This window comes from Atta cephalotes (assembly GCF_000143395.1).
Source record: "Atta cephalotes unplaced genomic scaffold scaffold00016, whole genome shotgun sequence".
In the NCBI taxonomy this organism is placed as follows: Eukaryota; Metazoa; Arthropoda; class Insecta; order Hymenoptera; family Formicidae; genus Atta; species Atta cephalotes.
In genome coordinates this window covers 2,871,014-2,893,535 of record NW_012130080.1, presented here as the reverse complement: position 1 = coordinate 2,893,535, position 22,522 = coordinate 2,871,014, and the positions used below count along the sequence as shown (strand labels likewise).

At 35.1% G+C, this 22,522-nt stretch overlaps 4 protein-coding genes across 4 annotated transcripts in view; 3 read left to right on the top strand and 1 right to left on the bottom strand.

The window, feature by feature from the left end:
* Nucleotides 1-4,717: 4,717 nt before the first annotated feature.
* LOC105618263 (WD repeat-containing protein 82) lies at nucleotides 4,718-5,665 on the bottom strand. The gene has a single exon (XM_012199803.1). It carries the CDS (start codon nucleotides 5,663-5,665, stop codon nucleotides 4,718-4,720), a length of 948 nt encoding a protein of 315 aa, XP_012055193.1.
* Nucleotides 5,666-6,925: 1,260 nt separating this feature from the next.
* On the top strand, nucleotides 6,926-11,850 carry LOC105618262 (leucine-rich repeat-containing protein 40-like). The gene is made up of 10 exons (XM_012199801.1): nucleotides 6,926-7,073; nucleotides 9,230-9,423; nucleotides 9,534-9,737; nucleotides 9,811-9,934; nucleotides 10,039-10,208; nucleotides 10,309-10,451; nucleotides 10,533-10,736; nucleotides 10,870-11,202; nucleotides 11,307-11,492; nucleotides 11,745-11,850. Exons 1-10 carry the CDS (start codon nucleotides 6,926-6,928, stop codon nucleotides 11,848-11,850), a joined length of 1,812 nt encoding a protein of 603 aa, XP_012055191.1.
* Nucleotides 11,851-13,090: 1,240 nt separating this feature from the next.
* Nucleotides 13,091-17,302, top strand: LOC105618261 (poly(ADP-ribose) glycohydrolase-like). Its single transcript, XM_012199800.1, has 10 exons — nucleotides 13,091-13,193; nucleotides 13,274-13,434; nucleotides 13,991-14,107; nucleotides 14,423-14,584; nucleotides 14,659-14,912; nucleotides 15,025-15,128; nucleotides 15,248-15,407; nucleotides 15,613-15,931; nucleotides 16,262-16,496; nucleotides 16,587-17,302. Exons 1-10 carry the CDS (start codon nucleotides 13,091-13,093, stop codon nucleotides 17,300-17,302), a joined length of 2,331 nt encoding a protein of 776 aa, XP_012055190.1.
* Nucleotides 17,303-19,112: 1,810 nt separating this feature from the next.
* LOC105618260 (WD repeat and FYVE domain-containing protein 3) overlaps nucleotides 19,113-22,522 on the top strand; it is a 15,799-nt gene continuing 12,389 nt past the window's right edge. The window contains exons 1-10 of the mRNA XM_012199799.1: nucleotides 19,113-19,337; nucleotides 19,809-20,054; nucleotides 20,129-20,287; nucleotides 20,371-20,563; nucleotides 20,639-20,825; nucleotides 20,894-21,075; nucleotides 21,147-21,498; nucleotides 21,656-21,777; nucleotides 21,875-22,158; nucleotides 22,235-22,501. Coding sequence (XP_012055189.1) covers nucleotides 19,113-19,337; nucleotides 19,809-20,054; nucleotides 20,129-20,287; nucleotides 20,371-20,563; nucleotides 20,639-20,825; nucleotides 20,894-21,075; nucleotides 21,147-21,498; nucleotides 21,656-21,777; nucleotides 21,875-22,158; nucleotides 22,235-22,501 — 2,217 coding nt within the window. The remainder of the gene's footprint in view (nucleotides 19,338-19,808; nucleotides 20,055-20,128; nucleotides 20,288-20,370; nucleotides 20,564-20,638; nucleotides 20,826-20,893; nucleotides 21,076-21,146; nucleotides 21,499-21,655; nucleotides 21,778-21,874; nucleotides 22,159-22,234; nucleotides 22,502-22,522) is intronic.

Below are 22,522 nucleotides of genomic sequence, written 5' to 3'. Positions count from 1 at the left end.
CTTACAATTAGATTAAATCCAAACTTTAAATCCCTATGTTAAATAACCAGATGAACCAACGAGCGTTCGGGGAGGAAAACGTAATCACATTTACAGATTTACTAAGCCCGCTAATATTCGCCGGATCTCGCACGACAACATTAGACAACATTAGATATCTTGCGAAGTGTTTCGTTTTCTCGTCTCACACTCTTGCAAATTTTTTCGATAGAAAAACGTCATCAATGTAACGGTATCTTGTAAGAACAAGAGTTGATTTCAGTGAATGGACACGTACACGTGATGTTCCACGATTCTTCATGTACGACGTGAGTTTCCTTCGTAATTCTCTCGATAATCTTGTACGAGGCATGAGTACTTAAGCTGATCGTAATTTTTTAATAGTAAAAGAGCGTTCGGGAGATGATGAATTCAATCTATAGAATTGTCTCTCTACATCTGTTTTCTTCTTTCTGTCCATAAGTCGATGTGATAAACTTGCCAGGATATTATATATTACAATCTATTGTGTGCGCGTTCGTTTCTTTCGCTCTTGAGCGCGATTACTGATTCGCCGAGTAGGGCTTTGAACCGGCGATTTAATCTATTACGCTTAAAGTAGGGATAGTAATAATAGCAGCAGTATAGTCGTAATAATAGTACAGTCGCTCTGTTTTAAGGGCTCTCAAAATTCTCGACGTCGAACGAGATTGAAGGCGCGGGCCCGTGGGCGTCGGGCACTCGCTCGGTTGGCTGGCAGTATGTACGTGTTAAATTGCATTTAATTCTAAATACGTAGATCGTTTTCGTAATATTCGAGGCGATTCGATTGACCTTCAACCCTTATGCCGCTCAGTATCTGTGATATATTTATAAAATAAAAAAAATAAAAAAAAAATAAAAAACCGCAAGAAGAGATGAAGAGATAAAGTGACGCAGAATCCTGAGATAATGTTACATAAGTAGTGTCTCACTCTTTGAAGAATAATTAATAATATGAATAACAATTAAGCGTATATCATAACTACTGTGACGTGTAATTACAAATTACAATTTCAGTGTAAAGTTTCAATGTGCAACGTAACGTTAACTCGTGCGTTCGTGCTGCTAAAAACGCGCGCTTTAAATTATAAAAATAAAATAAATATTTATAATCTAAAGCGCCTCTCTTGTACGCGCTCATTCTACAAAAAATTAAAAAGAAATCTGGTGATGCTTATTCATAGAAGAAATAGGTTCTGCATTCGCGCGCAGTGTTCTCGTCAGCGTGAATGATCTCTGGCGGGGGGGGGGGGAGGACTTGAACTCGTCGATTGAAACTGTGCAGCTGAAGGGTCGAGGTCTTTGTACTCCTCTCTGCAATTAATGTTTTTTTTCCCCCCTCGCGGAAGTGCACGCGAGACTCATCCCGCGCGAGTTCGCAGGTAAGACGCTATCAATACGATTCTTTCGCGCACACCGCGTCGCCGTTATAAAAAATACTATTTTACAGCGCAGGAGGCAAGCTCTCGTCCATGCAAATCACGTGCTCACATAGACGGACTCGCATTGGATACAAACGTGTAATAATCACTCGCACCAGCAATCTCTCGCTCGTACATACATACACGCAAGCACGCACACATCCGCTATCGAATAAAATATCATTGACCACACATTCTTGCACGAAATATATGTTAAACGGAGACGCCTAGAAAATTCTACAGGAAATAATGGATACTACTGTATATACATACGATGGAGATAGGAGCGGCAGACGATCGAATAGATCCAGCAACGGCCGAGTTCGGATCACTAATGTTTTCGCAGAAACACAGAAAGCGAGATTGAAATTTGCAGGAGAGATAAAAAAAGCGAAAGAACGCGAGAGAACAGAAGAATAAGATTACAGTTGCAACGCAAGATTCATCACGCGGCTCCGTGCGATTGTAGCATTCGTATGTCTTACTAGCGGCGAAGTATAGCTAAAGGTCTGCTTTCTATTCTTCTGCACTAGATTGTACTCTCTTTTTCGCTTTCGCCAAATATCAAATGTATACCTATCTCACTTGAAGTTCCAAAAATGTACAAGTTTAACCACAGAAGTTTTACTGTCTCCGTCTTTTTTTTTAAGCAAAAAAACCTGCGATGCTCACCTATTCGTCCGCGCCGCATTATTCGCTTCGCGGAGACGGAATATGTCGCGAAATTCCTCATAATCGTTTCTTGGCGAGCAAAAAATGTTTATGCATATTTTCATAAGTCTTGCCAAGAAACGAGATGAGCTATCGTCTTGTATCGCACATAAACGTCAAGTATTATCGAATTAGAAGAGTTCATGAGATACGATTACATCTAAAAGAAAAGAAGAAGAAAAGAAGTGCGCCTTCTACGAATGTCGAATGTATTTTTTATCCGGCCCGCCGGTTCCACGCGTGTAGATTAGAACCACTTATTGTATCGTAATACGATAAATCGCGATTTATTGTGATAATTACGTACGCATAATGAATACTACTTCACTACATGTAACGCAACACCTTGTCGCGCGGAGGACTATCTATTCGTGAGGATTCGCGTTTTCTTTTCTTCTTTCTCTTTTTTTCCCTTTTTCTTTCACTTATCTCTTTATCACCAAACTGACTTCTTGTCGTATATAACAAATATTCAGTCGCTCTGTTATTTTCGCGCCGATATCTAATGTATCTTCTGGTACCTTCTTCGAAGATCACCGTTGTCACCATCATCGACGCCTTCCACGGATGAGGTCTGTTCGCGTTGTTGTTGCTTGCACTCAACATCTTCGTTTTCTTCCTTTTCAATGCCCAAATATATGACTGGTTTAGATTAAGACCGAAGTATAAATCAGGTAATGTATTCAAACTATCTCATTTTGAATTAAAACATTCTTGAAAATTTCAAGCAACGCGAACAGACTTATTAAAACACACAAAAAAGAAATCTATTTTTTTAATTTTATTTTTTTTAGCTAATTTGTGCATCGTTCATATTTTTTTTCTAATATGGAAAGAAAAAAAGAAAAATGAATTATACAAAAAGTTCAGTTGAAAAAAACAAGTCCAAGGTCTCTGACTTTTCTTTGTGATTTGCTACGAAAGCGATGACGATGGTGGGGACCTGTTCACGCGCGACATCGTCGGTTTTCTGCGTCTTACTGTCTTTGATTATCGGGAATCCATCAGGCGTTTTTAATTCATTTTTAATTCGCCTTCGCGATGTGTATGTATGCGTGTACACAAAACGCAATTAGGTGTTTCCGATGATCTGCCTAATACGTATGAGAAACCGGGCATGGCCGTATACAAGAACAAAGGTAATCGATATTTAATATTCTTTTACGATCTTTTGCGTTTATACGAGCTTCAAAAGATATTTCCTATGCATCATGCATCTAATGCCAGCTACGCTGGATCTTAAGTCTTCATTCTATCAAACCATGAAATAATGCACATTATCCAGAGCTATGTACGTTGAAAACGAAATGGACGAGATAAGAATTGAAGGCTGATGATTAACAAACTTAAGATTACGGGCTGATTACTTACGTTGCAAACACAACACTACCAATGTCAAAGGTAAAATTAATATCACAAAGGAAACTAGAAATTCCTCATTTTGCGCAATGATTTTTTTGCATTTTTAATCAGCCTAAGAACTTTATCCTGTATGCGGCCATGCGAATCAGACTAACCTTGATATTACAATCAGATTTATGATTTGCTTAACGGGCTGCCTGCTGAAACGTTGATGGGATCTGAATGACTATTCGGAGATCTCTCGAACGCGGCTTTGCGCGTTCAATAAAATTAAATTAACATCCTAATGTCTGAGGCAACGCGCGCGTGACCTGTTATCAAAAATGTAAAGCGTTAGACATGTAAATAATAAAACATGCACCGTCTTACGATGGGTCGAAAACGAATCGCGGATGATACCGATTCGATTTCGGTCAATTCGGTCGGTACGTTTCCTCACGGCATTCAATCAAACCAGGCTGTATTTAAGGACGCTATACTCGAATACGTGAATCTTGTCTCTCTAGCTGTTCGCAGTTTTCTATGCTTAGCTTCACCGAAGTAACAGTACAAAATTCTCGTAGACGGTAATTGCTTTTAGATAGTACATCGTTCTACATTGTAGGTGTATTTTCGCAACAACTAGCGCGACGAAATTCTACAATAATTTTCTCGAACACAATCGGGCAAAACGGTCGACTGCCCAGGAACGGACGAAATCCAAAGATGCTGACCTCTTCCGACATGTAACATTCATTTCACGTATCATTAACCGATGACACACAGATACGTAGGAAGAGGCTACTTATACAAGACATTCGAAATGTCTTGAAAACAAAACATGGATCTTCGTATATTGATATAATGAAGACAATAACGCCAATAACAACGATGATGGAAAGTTGTATTCCACGTGGACCTTTTCGAAACACGAATGTATAAGCGATGGTCCAGCTGTCGATTTCTCTCGTGACGTCTTGCTTGCTCCCTCGGATACGTTTCAGAACTGGTATGCCGTACAACAGCTATTCCAGTTTTGTACGCATAATGTAAATGCAATTTTGTTTTGTTGTAAATGAATTCACTCAAACAAGTTATAAACATCCTCTGATTATTATTCTCAACTGACTGCCTCTCTTCCGTTTTCTCTTCCTTCTCTCTTTACTTCTCCTTCATGAAGTATAGATTCTGGCATCTCGCTCTGCATTTCTTGTAAATTAGTCTTATGCATTTTCATCGATGGTAGGTAGCCAGAAAGCCATGTTGGTGCATGCAGACGCTAACATCATGTACTTGGGATTGAACTGGATACACTGCACCGGTGCTGGATGATCACCATTCAACACGCAAACTTTGTAACCGGTCTCCGCGTTCCACACATGAACCCTACCATCTGTGGAGCCACTGAACACAAATTGGGAATCCGGACTAAAACTGGCCTCAATGGCAATTCCCTTGTTGTTGAGATGTCCAGCAAAAGTCTGTAAGGGTGTACCATGAAAAGCGTCAATTAAACGAATCGTACTACCGTTAGTAGAGATCAAGATGGTCTTGCCGTCTCTGCTGAACTTCAATCCAGTCCAATCACACTCTTTTTCTTGCGACAGCTTGAAGGTAACAAATGGACCTTTATCAAAGCTACGTAGATCATACAGCTTGATACTTTCTGAATTGACTCCAGCTGCAAAGATAAGACCTTCGGGATCATATGCTGCTACTGGCCGTCCTGAGACATTCATCACTCCGTGACAATTTGGTGAGCGTAAGTCCCACAGTCTCAGGGATTTGTCTAAGGAACCAGAGAGGAAAGTATCCTCGATAGGACTGATACATAGTGACACTACCTTTTTCGAGTGACCAGGAAAGTAACGTATATACTTGTTGTCATGTAAACTGAGATAACGGATCGTGTCGTCGACCTTGGTACTGCTGTGTATCGCGGTGTTTTTTGCGTGGGTGAAGTGTATCAAGTCGACGCCGTATTTCTTGGAGTTGACTGTCCGTACCTGGGTACCCTTCTCGCAGTCATATATGACGATCTGGTCATCCTCCGAGCAGGAGATCAGAGTGTCGCCATTCGGCGAGAAATCGATACTGTTTATCCGATCTGTGTTCTCGCGGAATACCTTGGCCACCTTGAAGCTCCTCACCACGTGGTCGACGAGCTTCATGGTGATGGACGGCGCGTCCTCCCTCTCGTGCCGTCCCCTTAACTTCCTGGACTCCACAATCTCTGTGTTTGTGCTGTGACCGGGTGCGAAGACCGCCGGGCGCGGAGGCCGGGCGTGGGTCGCGGATGCGGACGCGGCCGCCAAGTTGCCCCCTCGCGAAGGAGGAGGGAAAGCAGAGACTTGCGTGTCACCGCGGAGATCGCTGAGAGAGAGATTGAGGTGGCCGCGAATACGGTCCAAGTAGAGAGAGTCGGGACAGGAGAAGGGGGGGGAGGAGGGGAGGAGGCGGGTTGTCCACCGGGACGCGGGCGAGGAATCCCCGCGCACCGTCCTTATCACCGCAGATCTCTTAATACTCTCTCGCAGTCGTTCACCGTGGACTCCGCCGACGTGGCTTCCCTTCTTTCCGTGAAACGGACGCCGTCAGCGGAACCGCCGACCGTAACACCAAAGCACTGCACGTATGTACGCGTACAAATCTTGCCAACCGATCGGCCGGGAAAATTTGTCGTTTCCTGCGAGTGTACTATACCTGGGACTCGTGAGCGTATTCCTCGCTCTCTGTGTCCCCAATCGGTAGCGGTGAATTCGGCAGGAAAGCGACACCGACTCTACTTTAGTTGGTACTTTGGCAGTCCGTGTCCAGCAAGCGTGAAAGGCCGCTACGCATGGGGCCATTCCAGTGCAAGAAGCGTGTAGAAACTGTTTTCACCACGAATGCGCCATCTACGTTCACTATCACCGTCACGGAACTACGTGCTTAGTTATCACTCGGTCGATAATGTGCTCGGTTGATAATGTCGCGTAAAGCAAATATATTTTGTTTTATTTATTCTTTCTTTTTTCCACGCTTAGTTCGTTTTTTAGACTGAATTTTTCATCTTTACTCTTTTTTCCCTATATTTAATGATATTTAATTTATATCTAATTTTTGAGTGTTTTCCATTTGACAGATGACACAAGCGTCATTCTGTCTTTGTTATTCATTGAATATCAAGAAAAATAAAATGAGATTTATGTTTCTGAATGAAAAACGTTCTATATCTCTTTCTTTCTCTTCAACGTCTAATTATATCTGTTTCATTTTAAGTGCAGGAAGTACAACAGCACAGTACAGTTACACAAAGCGGCCTGTCGCCCACCTGTGTTTACGTAAGAAATCATACACACAGTAATCATTTTTCTGGGTGCTTTTTTTTCGCATAAAAAGGGGATCGTATTTTAAGTGGAGATACGCATCGATGGGTATTTCATTCCACGATGAGCGACGTTCGAAAAAAAGCCAATCACTTGGCGATATTTAAGCGACGGACCAAGAACGAGGACAACAATGAATTATCGAGGAGCATCATTATAGGAGCAAGAAAGACGGGCCAGTTAAATCTCTCGTCGAAGGGACTGTCCACGGGTATATTATATTTACGAGCACCGCCTGTGCATATTAAAATTGTAAACTGAACGATGGAACGATCAACGATACTATCGAATTCGCTCTACGTTTACGTTCATACACGTCGCACAGTTATTTCGAGCATGCTCCAGTTTTCGTTTAGATCATACGAAAGCTTATATTCATAATTGGACGGACATGCATGATTGCGATGATAGTATATATTCACGTACAGTCATGTTAAAACCATGTTTATATGGGTATTTTTCAGCAAAATGCAGATGATACAAAGTAATACAGTGAATCAATAATAATAAATTATTGACAACATGTTCATTAAGCTTGTTCTTTTTAAATTTCTTGTTTGACTCATCTTTCTTCCTTTTTTCTCCATATTGGAGAAAAAAGAAAAGTTTTTCTGGATTAAATTTGGAAATATATTGACCAACGTTTGTTGCCGATTAGGAGTGTTTACAGAATATAAACTAAGAATAATATTACATCAATATATTATAATTTTGCAATAATATAAATGTAATATAACAGATGTTCGCATAAGAGTTACATTATTGAGTTATTGAATAAGAAATAAGAAAATAATATATTAATGTCACATGTTTTGTTCTGTGAGTACAGAATCTCAATAATAAATAAAGATGAAATGTCATCTGCATCTCTTGCTGAAAAGTATTTTAATTCATCAATCACACACAAGTCTCAAATACAATACACAGATTTTTTTTATATCTTTGTTGTCTGTCAATTATTGCTTGGATGTTGCAATAAGTATTCAATAAGTTTTTATTATTAGATTTATTTGTATTCAATATGATGCACATATGCATTGTGAGAGTGCAATGAAAAGCGAGAAGTGCATAGTTGTTTTCTTATTCATCATTGTATCATGTAAAAGCTCTTTGTAATATATAAAATATCAAAGAATATGTTTTTAAAGTTTTTTCAAAAAATTGAAGCTTCCAGAAACTTACACAACTAATGGAATCTTATCATATATGTACAACAAATAGACACTCTCATATATACAAGGTGTTTTGGAAATCTTGTAATTGGGAAAGCGATGATTTCTCTTGTTGAAATAAGTTAAAAATATAGAATAATAATTTTTTACATGAAATTCTGTTTTTGAGAAAATTGAATTTGAATATTCATTAAGTACATATATGTATATATACTTGATTAGTCACTGTCAAGTGGCTAATGTGTTTGGTTTATCTGATTGTTTACTACTATCTGTTTCTACATTAATCTAGTGTAATGTAAAATAATTCAATAAGTTTCAATAATGTATTTATTTTATTAATTGAAATATCGTTTGAAAGTTGTTTAGAGAAAAAAAATTATTTATTTTTTTTTTATTTCACATGAGAAATCATCTCCTTCCTGATTAAAATTTCTTGAATCTTTATAAAGATACATGTAAGCATTGTGAATGAGAATACAAAGAAAGATGTGCAATGTTATTCGTCATCATATCAAGTTTTTTTAGAATGTATAAATATGTATCAAAACTCATATTTTAATATATCATTACTAGTTTAGACAAGATACAAAATTGATGTAATAAATTGGCATTTTTCTGATAAATTTATATTCTACAGATAAGCTGTAGGTCCAGCTGTAAGTCCAGCAGTGTGAAAATAAAATAAATCTGGTTTTGTACAATTGTGTTTATTTTTTTATGTGTATTTTTAATTTATATGTACATATTATATATATTACAATATATATAAATACAGTCATAAATATGACAAAATTTTAAATTTTAAATTTCCTCAGCAAAATATTACGTTTAATATTTATTTTTTATTTAAGTTTAAGTTTAATATTTATTTCATTTAATATCGTGTCACCAATGTTGTTTCAAGATACATTTGAAAACAATTTATGCTTATAATTATAAATGAAACATACTTGATGTCGTATAAATATGATTCATTATCATTATTTTAAATTGCTTTGCATGCTTTGCTAAAAAAACGTATAATATTAGAAATGATCTTAGGTGTATCCAATGTAACTTATTGTTAGTTTATTCGCCATATCAGGTAAGTAAATTTTATATAATAATGCCTTCATTGAATTTAATGGCATAGTAGCTGTGCATAGTGCAAAAAGGGTAGAATCCTGAACATAGGAATTAATACGCTTTACAGTACCTGACAAAATATGGAATATAAATGAATTAACAGAAGAGGAATTACGTGATTTACATTTCGAACTTGATTATGAATCTTTAGAGGAGCGATGGTGGGAACAAGAGCCACTGAAGATGTTAGATATGAGCTGCAATAGTTTAACTGCAATCGATAATAAAATAGAATTTCTAACAGAACTGAATACTTTAAACGTATGTATAAATTATTTCTTGTTTCAATCATAAAAGTGTATGTTTTCAATATTTTTATATATGTATTATATATGTATGTATGGTCTTAAATATTTTAATACTGTTTCTAGTTACATAGCAATTTGTTGGAAGAACTCCCACCTGAAATCGGTTCTCTGCGCAAATTAAAAATAATAAATCTGTCAGACAATAGACTAAAAAATTTACCTCATGAATTTTATATGTTGGAGGAATTATGCGAATTGTATCTAAGAAGTAATCAAATAAGTATACTCGAAGCTGAGATTGGAGATTTAATCATGTTAACTCATATGGTAAAAAACACATCATTATACGTGATTATGTAAAGCCAATTTTTTAAATGAAATAATTGTATATACATCTTAGGATTTATCGTATAATAATTTAAGAGAATTACCGATCGGAATGGGATATTTGGTGCGATTAAAGACATTGAATTTATGTCAGAATATGATAAAAGAGTTACCACCTGATGTAACAAATATGCGATGTGAGTTTTTCTTATACACAAACGCATTAATAATTGATACAAAAATGATCTATATTTTGCAATATTCATTATTCGATAAAATGATTATTGTATTTTTCTGATAGCATTAAAAACGTTAGATATCAGCTTTAATCAATTGGAGACGATACCACCATTAGGTGAATTACGGAAAGTAGAAAGAATTATGTTCCAGTCGAATAATTTGCAGGAATTTCCAGACATATCAGGTTGTTCAGCTTTAACAGTATTGCATTTGGATAACAATAACATTCCTGTATGTGTTAATGTATATATTTATGCTTAAGCCAATCAAGACTAAAATTCAGCTTGCTATTATAAACGCAGTTTATTAAAGCAATAATATTCTCTCGTAGGAAATTGATCCGCAACGCTTAGAGGCGGTAGGGCATCTAAAACAGCTCACAATGCAAAATAATATAATTGAAGTAATACCTGAAGAAATAATTAAATTAATAAATTTGGAAGTTTTTGACTTGTCACATAATAATATATCTTTGTATGTCACATAACTTTTCTTTCTCTTAATACTATGATTTTATATATTTAGAGTGTTCATTAAAATGGATCTTTTTTACAGAATACCTTATTGCATCGGCATATTACCCAATTTAAAGCAATTTGCAATCGAGGGAAATAATATAAAAAATGTAAGAGGAGATATAATACGATGCGGTACACCTCGCATTTTAACACATATTCGTCAAACTGTAGATGTTAATACAAGTATGAACACCAGAGAATTACTACAACCTAGTGCTAGTAATAGTATTCATCCTGATAAGTATGTAAAGATTAATTTATCTTAATAACATATCTTAATAATATGATCAACAAGATGTGTGTCATCATATTAAAAAAATTTTTGAAAAAATATTTTATGTATAAAATTAAGTATATAATTTATAATAATACAGATATACGATGAAGAACACAAGATTGTTCAGCTTAGCTGGGCAAAATCTTTCGGAAATATCCGAAGAAATCTTGGAAGATGCAGCGGAAGCCTCTGTCACAACTATCGACTTAAGTAGAAATAAGCTATCAGAATTGCCTAATAAAATGTCAGTAATCGTTACGGTGACAGACTTAAAGTTGATTTCAAATCATTTAGCAAGCTTGCCAGAATGGATTGGTGAAAAGTACAAGTGTTTGCAAATTTTAGACATAAGTAAAAATCACTTGCAGTCTCTACCATCAAACATCGGTTGCTTGAAATACTTGCGAGATATTGATATCTCATTCAATAGGTATTAATTTTGATTTGTGCAGGATATGATTTGTGCAAGGAATGTTTTCAACATTCCTTTTTGACGTAGAAATATAAGTTTATGCGTTGAATATTATTCTGTAGGTTTACTGAGTTACCAGAAACTATTTATGATGTTGAAGCATTGGAAAGTTTGAATGCCAATGACAATCAAATCGCGAAAATAGATGTATCGCTGTTGGAAAAATTAAAAAGTCTAGCAGTTTTAAATCTGACAAATAACAATATCGCTCACGTACCTCCTGAACTTGGAAATTTGAAAAACTTAAGGTAAATAAATATTTTGCTGCATAATATTGTTTATATTTTCATCATACATTAGGCGAGTTTTTTAATTCATTGATTGATTAATCACATTATGCGCAGATATAATTTTGCTTCATAAATGCGATTGATTAATAGATGAATTAAAAAACTTATTGATACTTATTGTTAATATAATATTATTTGTTTTCGTATAGCTATATTGCTTATAGCTATATTGTTTTTATCTACAATATCGTAATATAAACGTTTTTTTAGGAATCTATTGTTATCTGGGAATTGTTTCAAATATCCCAGACAAGCAATTCTGATGAAAGATACAGAAGAAATACTGAGCTATCTACGTAATCTAATACCTCAATAACGAAGAGAAAACAAAATAGTTTATAAAAAGTATCCAGTCTCGAAACTGTTAAATATTTAATTGTTATTATATGAGTGTATTGCGCGGAAATATTATGTCTACGTATAAATACGTTTTTACTGATTTTTAAAAATTATGTACAATCTCATCCTAGATGACACATCAAGTGCAAAATAATTATAATAAGCTATAGATCAAATTAGTATAAACTAATATTTATATTATATAATATATTATCGATGTAAATTTAGTTAAGGAAAAATCATGCGTTCATAGAAATATATATAAAAAAAATGATAGAATATGAGAATGTATAAATGCAGCAATTATATCATATTTTGAAAGAATGATATTTACGATAAGATAGAATTTAGATATTAGAATAAATGTGACTGAAGTGGAAACTAATAAAGAATATAAAGATGAAAGAAAGTCAACGATAATTTGTAATATTCAATGGCCTAATAAAAAGTATTTTCCCTTCCTAATGAAGTAACAGTATAATAATAGATAAATATTTAATATCTATAATTACAAAAATATATATTGCCAAAATATAATTATATTAATATAAAATATATAGAAAATTATAATATAAAAATATATTATAAATATATTATTAATGTTCTATAAAATTATAAATTATATTAAATTATAAATTATATTACAATACATACATTTAATATAATTTTTAATTTTTTAAATATATAAATATGATATAAATTATAAATACACACACACACACACACACACACACATTTTATGATAGTACGAAATTAATTTTACCTCTCAGCAGAAATGCAATCATACAGAAATTTTAGACTTTAAGTACACAACTGCCATAACGACTGAACTACAACCACTCAGGCACTTCAGTTCTTGAGCAGTTGGTTCGTACTGTTCGTACGTTTCGCGCGTGCATTGTGACAGTTATGTATATATTTGAACGTAGAACGTACGCAACCTGAATTTGGCTTTAGTCATGTCACAATATTATACGAATTCGCATGAAGGTTGACACTTTGACAAACGCCGTTGGATTTTGCCGACAATTAAATTTCTCGTAGGTCTACGGCCAATCGCTTTGGTTATCTTTTATTGCAAATGCATCATTTTAACATTTTATCGTACCTTTCTTTAATCTTCTCGCAAATAGATAACGTAATCACATTTTGTTCATCCCTGCTACTGTGTGTGACTTGTATGTATATATGGTTTTTAGACACTTCTGGAGGGTAGAATGTCAGCAGAATCGGAGATAATACTCGAAGAGGAACATTCTGTGGACCTGTTCTCAGATGTGGAATCGTCGCAAAGTACGAATAATGTAGCTAATTCGGACTGTAAGAATCTGCCTATTCACACGTTCTGTGCATTACGTTTTTGCGTCTCTTTTAATTAATTCTCAAACGTTTGGCTTCAGCAAGTTCCATGTCGATTGGTGTTAACGAGCCTGAACCTTCCGACGATGTACCTGAGTGGAAGGGCGTGAGTATGGACGAGATACGCAAAGGTCTTGGTGTTTACGATTATCGAGAACATCCGCCGATCGTCATCGCTCCTCATCATACAGTATTGTTCATGGTATGATTTAACATGAATAGAACAATAATATATTATTAAATTTTTGAAGGCTAATAAAAATAAATAATATATCACAGTTAAACAAAAATGAAATTAATTTGCAAAGCATTAACTTAATTTAAACTACTAAGAGAGCAAATTAAATGTTAAAATAATTATGGGTAATTACATATTCACAATTATCATATTAGAATTAAATAAAAATTTATTTGTTTAGTTATTGAGTGGCCTTTTATTGCCTTATATTTAAAATTTATTTAATATGTAAAATCTTGTTATTTTATTAATTATTTGTTTCTTTTAAATTGTGATTAATACTCTGCGAGCCGAAATGTATTATGTATGTCATTTCATTAAATTATTAAATGTATTTTAATTATTTTAATTTGTATTGTAATTTGCTCGTCTCTTGATCATTTAAATATAAAGGATTTTTTATTTAATTTAATTATAAAGGATTATTTTGATAATATATCTAAGTTATCAATTTTATAGATAAGTCTTGCTGTGCATACTTGTTAGATATCTATATTTGCACATACTTTTTCTGATTTAGTTACCATTGCGTTCACATGGAGCACCAAAGCCGTATCCAACGCATCAAATAGACAAATGGAGCCAGGGTTATGTACGAATGCCACATTCTGCGCATAGTTTGTATCCAATAGAGCAGGTATATATTGTCAAATAAACAGAATGTCCAACATTTGCAATCTTGAGATGACAGATTCTTTGAATTCGAAAATTTACCCATACTTTCTTAGAAAATATTGAGAACAATTACCATTTCAAATTTTTAATATTATATATATGTATATAATTTCAAATTGCTTGAAGAATTTATCATCAAAATAAAGATTGCAAGATGCAGGATTGTCTATAAAGAAAATGGATATTAATTATGTATTAAGATTACTTTTTTAGTATTGGATATTTCGCATAGAGAGTATAAAATAATTATTGACATTAATTAAACTTTATATTTTAGAAAAGTGGAAGTCGTTGTTGTCGAAATAGATGGGAGATGATCCAGGAAGCTTTGCTGAGGAGCATTCTTTCTAGCCAACAGTTAGAAGAGGCTATACTTTCATACAATCAAATATATGCACAGCGCTGGAATTTTGCGGCGCTCCATCACTTTTTCTCAGAGGTATTACCTACGGTACATCACACTTGGGTTGTGCTCTTTAAAAATTTTGATTAACAAGAGAATTTTTGACGCAGGTCATAGACTCGGAAGAGACAACAATGTTCTTTGAAGTACTGATGCCAAAAATAGTCCAACTGGCTTTGCAGCTTCCTGTGCTGTTAACCGGTGCGGTGCCTCTGTTGAAACGACATAGCAATGATTCCATCAGTTTAAGTCAATTACAAGTAGCTTCGCTACTGGCAAATGCATTTTTTTGTACATTTCCTAGACGCAATTCCAATAATCCGCAATCGGAATACGCAACGTATCCTTATATTAATTTTAATAGGTAATTTTAATAGGTACAAATTATTTAAATTATTTATTTAAAATTATTGGATAAAATATATATTTATTTATTATTTATTTATTATTATTATTCTTCTAATTGCATATTTTAGATTGTTCGCCGCCTATAATGAAAAACAAAGTGCGAATCGATGCGAGTCGGTGATGGAAAAGATTAAATGTCTTCTCCATTATTTCAGAAGAGTCACAACTAAAGGTGAGCATATCATAATTATGAATTCTTTTATATAAATATTTATGCAATTTACTGATAATTTATCGATAAACGGATGTAATGTAGAACTCGAATCACATTATAATTTTTACATAGAGCAGCACCTGAAGGTATAATAACAATTGAACGACGTTACATTCCGTTGGAAAACTGTCCAAGATGGAATTTGCAAGAACAAAAATTACCACCGTTACACATAACGAGTAAAGGAACCATTGAAAGTGAAGGAGCTGGGTTGCTTCAAGTGGACTTTGCAAATAAGTGAGTCTCTATTATATAATTCTAGTTAGAATGAATTATGCCTGAAAAATTTATTGACAACTTGTATTGTTTGAAATTTTAGTGAAGAATTATGAGGCAAAATAAATAATGTTAAAAAAAGAGAAAAATAAAGAGATTCTAGACATTATTATAGATATTTTTCATTATTTACTAATTTTCTTTTTCGTATGTATTTCGTAAATAGATATGTGGGTGGAGGTGTGCTAGGCTTAGGCTGCGTGCAGGAAGAAATACGATTCGTTATATGTCCAGAACTTATGGTCACTATGTTGGTTACGGAGGAATTAGATGATACGGAAGCACTTATCGTCAGCGGTATCGAGCGGTACAGTAAATATGAAGGGTATAGCAACACTTTCAAATGGAAAGGAGATTTTGTTGACGAGACACCGAGAGATATTAGTGGTAGACGTATGACGTCAATCGTTGCTATTGATGCCCTTTACTTCAAGCAATCCTCTTTGCAGTTCAATATGGACAACATAAAACGTGAACTCAACAAAGTTTGTAATCTTGATATAAATATCATCTTAACTAAAATAAATCTGTATAAAAATTCATTAAATTTATCCTTCAAGTTCCTAAATTATCAGAAATGTGAAGCAATCTCGTTTGTATAAATATTTTTATCAATTTTAGATAAATTATAATTTTTATATAGATTGTTACATATTTAAAAAAATATTACTTTAATCATTTCATTGTTCGATAATATTCTTCTCAAAACTCAAAAACTATTAATTGCTGATTGTAAAAAATTGCTGTTTATTTTTCAGTATTATACTAATATAATGCTATTGTCTCTAATTTTAATGCTAGTTAATTTTTTGTAGGCTTATGTAGGATTTGTCGGATCTGATATCTATAAGAACAATCTGCCCGCTATCGCAACGGGAAACTGGGGATGCGGCGCGTTCCGCGGAAATCCGAAATTGAAAGTTTTGATACAATTGATGGCTGCTGCAGTTGCAGGTCGATCGATGGTCTATTTTACTTTCGGAGACACGAAGTTGCGGGACGATGTGGCAGCGATGTACGCACATTTGGTTCATCACGATATTGATATAGGTATCCACATTTAAAAGAATTCCTACTACTATAATCTTTATAATTATTTACGTATTTACGTTTATTAGATTAATTTTTTTTAACTTCTAGTGCGACTTTATTCAATGCTGTCGGAGTATCGTCAAGAATCAGTGTCAAACACTCATTCGGATTTTTATTGTTTCTTGTACAACAAAAGTAGGATGAAACCATTAAGCAAATATTTCCTGACAAAGACTGAAAATTCTTCACCGAAGATTTCTACCAAGAGTCTAAAGGAAACGCTATTTAAAAGAAACAAAACCGCAACTTTATCAAATAAAGAAGTCGATAACAAGCGATATCTTTATTCGACGGCTAAGGAGAAGGAAATGGCGGAGGAGGAAAAGATAATGAATTGGTTGACAAGTTGCGAGGACGATAGCAACGACAATGCTAAGCCCGATATCAAGGATACATGTTATGAGAAAACTAAGAATAATCCAAGAGAAGCGAATAGTAAAAAAAACGACAGTTTCCAGAACAATCATTTTGCAGAAAACACTGCCGATGGAGAAAATATACAAATGGAAGAGGAGGTATCAAATAAATTAGATAACAATGTAAATTCTTCGAATTCGAAAGAGCCGATTATTTCATGTTTCGTCGACAATCAAGGAACATCGAAGAAGATGAAACCTGAATTATCGATAAAATCTACGGAATTAAGTGACAGCGAATTTATCAAGATCTTGAAAGACTCCGCTCCAGAGTCATGTAAACAAAAATCACTTCCGAAAAAAAGTGGCCAAAGGAAGATTTCAGATTTTTTCCAGCGAATATCTTGAATGCTATACAAGCGTTTTGAAGCTTGTCAATTAGCTACCGCGCACTCTGTAATTATAAACATTCTGTATAATCTGTATAATCTTAAACGTTGCAAAGTACAATGTAAATAAAATTCTACGTAAGATGTGATTATTCAAGTATTTTTCTCATTTTATATTTGATATCTTATATTTTATTTTAAAAAGCGAATATGCATTTGTATAAAATGTAACCAGACAATTTAAAAATGTTATTTGTTAATAACATTAATATTGTTAACATTCCTATAAATATCTTAATACTTTCATTGTACGAAAGATATCGATTTAAATATTTAATATATAATAATGTATTATTTTTAATCAATAATTCTTAAATTGCTAATCAAACTGTTGGTCATCATTCGGCAGAATCCTTTTAAAAATCGACATTTAAAAACCCCCGTGCCTCGTTCGGCGGGAGACTAGCTGATCACGTGGTCGCTTATCGACGTATCGCGTTTGGCCGAGCGAACTGTCAAACGCGAAGATGGCTGCTGTCACTGAAATATTAAAGTCTCCCGCCGAATTAAGAATCGACAGGACTCGCCGATAGAAAATGTAGAATCTCCTAGGTCAGAGGCGCGTCCCAGGTAACACGCGGCCCCGCGCGCAACAACGCAATCGTTCCGCAGTGACGTTCGTGGGCGGTTTCGCCACGACGTGCGCGCCAGGTACGCGTGTTGTATGTACGTGCATCTCACATGCGTGTTAGTGTGCGCGTCTGTGCGTGTGACATCTCGGTCGGTTTGACGTTTCAAGCAAGCGTTGAGCGAGTGGGTGGACGGACGGACGGACGTAAATATTGAGCCGGATGCTCGGCGGACGGCGATGCCGCTGATCCGTGCGCGTTGACCGCCGATCCGATCGGTTGTGTCGTACGCTCTCAACCTGACGCCGGGGACCCGCCGATGCCGAGGTTGTCGTTCGTTACGCGTGGAGCTGTGTCATTTTCGTCGAGTCGCTCCATGCTGCCCGCAACGTTGACCGCGACGTCCGCACAACGGGCGCACGAGTGTGCCCGCTGACGGCCGCGCGGTTACGCCGTCATGCACTACTCCTGCACGACGCGTTTTTCGCTCCTACGTGCGCCCCTTGTCGATCATCTGCGATCACCTGAGTTATTAAATTGCGATTCAACGTATGTTTCTCAAGTCGTTAAGCCTGTATATGTGTGTGTGTGTGTGTGTGTGTGTGTGTGTGTGTGTGTGTGTGTGTGTGTGTGTGTGCGCGTGTGTGTGTGTGGCGCGCGCGCGCGCGCACCTGTGTGTGTTTCATTTTGCGTCGTTTCTCTTGAGCACGTTGACATTTTTGTCAATTCGTTAAAATAGCTCATTCATATCGATCACTTTTCTATTGATTGTTATTGATTAGCTATGACTAAAAAGTCGAGTTGGTATTGATCTTTTTTTTAATATTTTTCTTCTTAACTTTTTAAGAGTACTTTTTAATCCTTTTTTGGAAATGTGCCATAAGTTAATGAAAATTTGTATTTCGATTTATTATCACTTCAACCTCTGCAGATTGACAATTTTGATGTCGTCTGAATGATAGTCCCGAGAAAAAATCCTTCTATGTAACAGATCTTTCCTGTGTCACAACTGGAAAACAGCTGTGTACTTTGTTGTACTTTGAAATAATTGGTTCTGTTCCAAAATTTATTGCACATAGAGTGAACTATAGATTTTCAAGGCTGGCAGTGAATTTTGGAACACAAAATTATTGAAAACAAGTATATAGAAATAAGGAGGAATTCTAGGTTTTCTTCTTTTCCTTTCAGCAAATCTTAAGTATGAACATAATGCGCAAATTACGAGGGGGTACCAGCGTCGGAGGTATGGGCTCGAGTGGTACCGGTGGTTTGGACGATTGTGCCGGTAGTACGAATCCTCAGCACACCGCTTTGGGGCTTATGCATCTCAAGAAACTATTCTCCGAGTATACCCATCCACCGCATCCCCTCTCAGACACTGAACGTGATGATAAATTATACAACATGTTGCCGTTATTTTGCAAGGTACAATACAATAAAAAGTGAATTCTTTAATGTTGAGTGCAATCATGCGAATTGAAATACTGAATTAGTGTACATTAAAGATTGCTTTATATAAAGTATCTAAAGCACTGGCATAATCGACAAAGAAATAACATATATTCTGTTAAATAACAAAAGTCTTTTTTTTTTAAAGAATATTTTGGACTGGTGCAATAAGTTGGAAACAAATTGTATTTATTCATATCATTATTTGATATTTATAATTGTTTAAAATAATTATGTTTTCACATTTAATTCTATCAATTTCATACATAGCAACTTTTAGCATACACTAGTGTAATACAAATGATCGAATTCCATATTCTTATATAAAGCAGTATATCGAGATATTTCTTTCCCTTCGATACTAGAACGAATCTTTTACTTTAGGATGTTTTTATATTCTCATATCGTTATCATTGTAATTACAAAAAGATCGTCTCGTTCCACCAGGTATTTGGCTCTAGTCCATCAGGAGATATGAACGAAAAGTTCTGGGACATTTTGGCATTTACACAACAAGTATCAAGACTGATGGTATCTGAGATTAGGAGGAGAGCGAGCAATCAGAGCACTGAGACTGCAAGCTGTGCCATCGTGAAGTTTCTAGAAATCGAGAATAGCGAGGAGTCAAGCAACGGCTGGATGTTGCTATCTGCGTTAAATCTGTTGGCAGCGGGTGATACGTCTTTGATACAAGTGAATTGAATTTCTCTGATTAATTATCCATTTCTGGAGACAAATTTTTTTCTGCAATATAAAATTCCTTCTAGGCCATGACTGCTGCCTCGGTTCCATCAACTTTGGTGAAATGTTTATACCTGTTCTTTGATCTGCCTGAGATGAATGAAGAGGACGCTGATATTACAGATGCAAATAGCGAATTTACTCCTAGAGAGCGTAGAATACTGTTACAAAAAATATTCGTTCAGGTGATAATTTTTTAAAATAATAATTTGAAATTTTCCCAGGAAAAATTAATATTTATTCGCGAGATTAATTTGTTCATTTGCAGTTATTGGTGAGATTATGTAGCCATCCTTATCCTGCAGAAGAACTCGCTCGTAAAGACGATCTTACCTTATTGTTCTCAGCAATAACCAGTTGGTGTCCACAGTACAATATTATGTGGCGTAAAAGTGCCGCCGAAGTCTTGATGACGCTATCTCGACATGGTCTTACACAGAACGTAGTAGCCTATATTCATAGTAAGTTTAACATGCTATTGTGTACCTATATTAGTTCAAGATCAAATCTATTTTATGTATTGATTCATCTTGTAGATAAAGGATGCATAGCACTCTGTATCGATAATATGCAACGTGTACCTGAGCTGGCACCATTAGAAGTTGTAGAAATGTTCGTAACAGTGTTCTGTTTTCTAAAAGATTCCAGTGAGGTTTCTCAGACATTGTTAGATGATTTTCGTGCTTGTCAAGGCTATATATTTCTATCTGAATTTCTGTTAAAGTAAGTAAATGTCGAAATTACAAAATTCAGTAGCTTTGATACAATAAAAAAGATATTTTTCTATGTAGACATGCGCCATCAAGATTAGAACAAGATAGTAGAGCGGAAGCACAAGATGCTATCCGAAATTTGGTACTAATGTTAGCATCTTTAACAATGTGCGGCCACACAGAATTAAAGCCAAGCCAAGCTAGTATGGGATCTTTGTTTCAAATGCTTGGGTTTACTTTGCCACAACCAAGTAACAGAGGTATAACTTTATAAATAAAATATTTGTGAAATGAAGCGAACATACTTTATACAATTTTATTACTCCTACAGGAGGAAGTGTCCGAAATATTCAAGCATTCCAAGTATTGCAATCTGTATTCGTAAAATCTAATTCACCACTTCTGTGTTGCACTATATTGGACGCAATATCTAGCGTGTATCACAGCGATAATGCAAATTATTTTATTCTCGAGGGACAGAATACCCTATCCCAATTTGCAGAGAAAATCCATTTGAAGAATCCGGAGATACAAGAAAAATTCTTTCAGCTGTTGGAATTTATTGTTTTCCAACTTAATTTTGTTCCGTGTAAAGAACTTATATCTCTCTCCATTTTATTGAAAACAAATAATTCAGTCTCTTGCAGTATTATGTGTATGGAAACTCTCCTCAATATACTTAGGTAATTTGTTAAAGATGTAGCTTGAAAAGCTTTATTGAAATATATCAAAATAACAGAAATAATGTATTAAAGACTTAACTTGGGAAACTTTATTGAAAAATATTAAAATAATATGCGATGTTTCTATCGATATTTCAAATAAAATTGCTCGTTTCAGACACAACACTATATTTAAAGATGTTTATAGAGAAGTTGGTATGTTAGAAGTTTTTGTGACTTGTCTTCATCGGTATGCAACATTACTTAAGGATAAGCAAGCTGCGATTGATCAAGGATTAGGTAAAGATATGATCATACATAAGTTTGCGAAGTGATAATTCTGATAATTTAACATGATTTGTGATAATTTAACATGATTTAACATTAACATGATCAGAATACACGATATGCCCCGAGGATGAACGGTTGGGTGCCTTAGTAATGGAGGCTTTAACAACATTATTAGCGAGTAATGTTCAAAATGCGAATGTCTTTAGAGAATGCGGAGGCGCGCGTTGCGCTCATAATCTAGTACCCTATGTAGATTGTCGGTATCAAGCACTTGGTATCGTGAGAGAATTGATACTCAGTGCAGGTGGTGACGATGACATGGCAACATTGTTAGGAGTTATGCATTCAGCGCCTCCTAATGCCTTGATTTTAAAGACGCATATATTAAAGGTGAGTTTAATATTAATGTTAATCTCATCGTTCTCATTTCATTCATAAAATTATTAATAATATGATTATTTTTCAGTCTCTGTTAGCCTGTTTGCGCGAGTCTCATAGGACTAGAACAGTTTTCCGAAAAGTTGGGGGCTTCGTTTACGTGATGTCAGTTCTTGTATCTCTTGAGAGTCAATTAGGCCCACAAAGGTCAGAGAAGAGTGAACCTTGCAATGATATCATACAGAGAACTATGCAGGACGAGAGCCAATTACTAACATTGCTACATGTAGTATTTCATACTATAAGTACAGCTATGCGATTTGAGCCAGCAAATGCAAAATTCTTCCATCACGAGGTATAGATTTGAAGCATATTT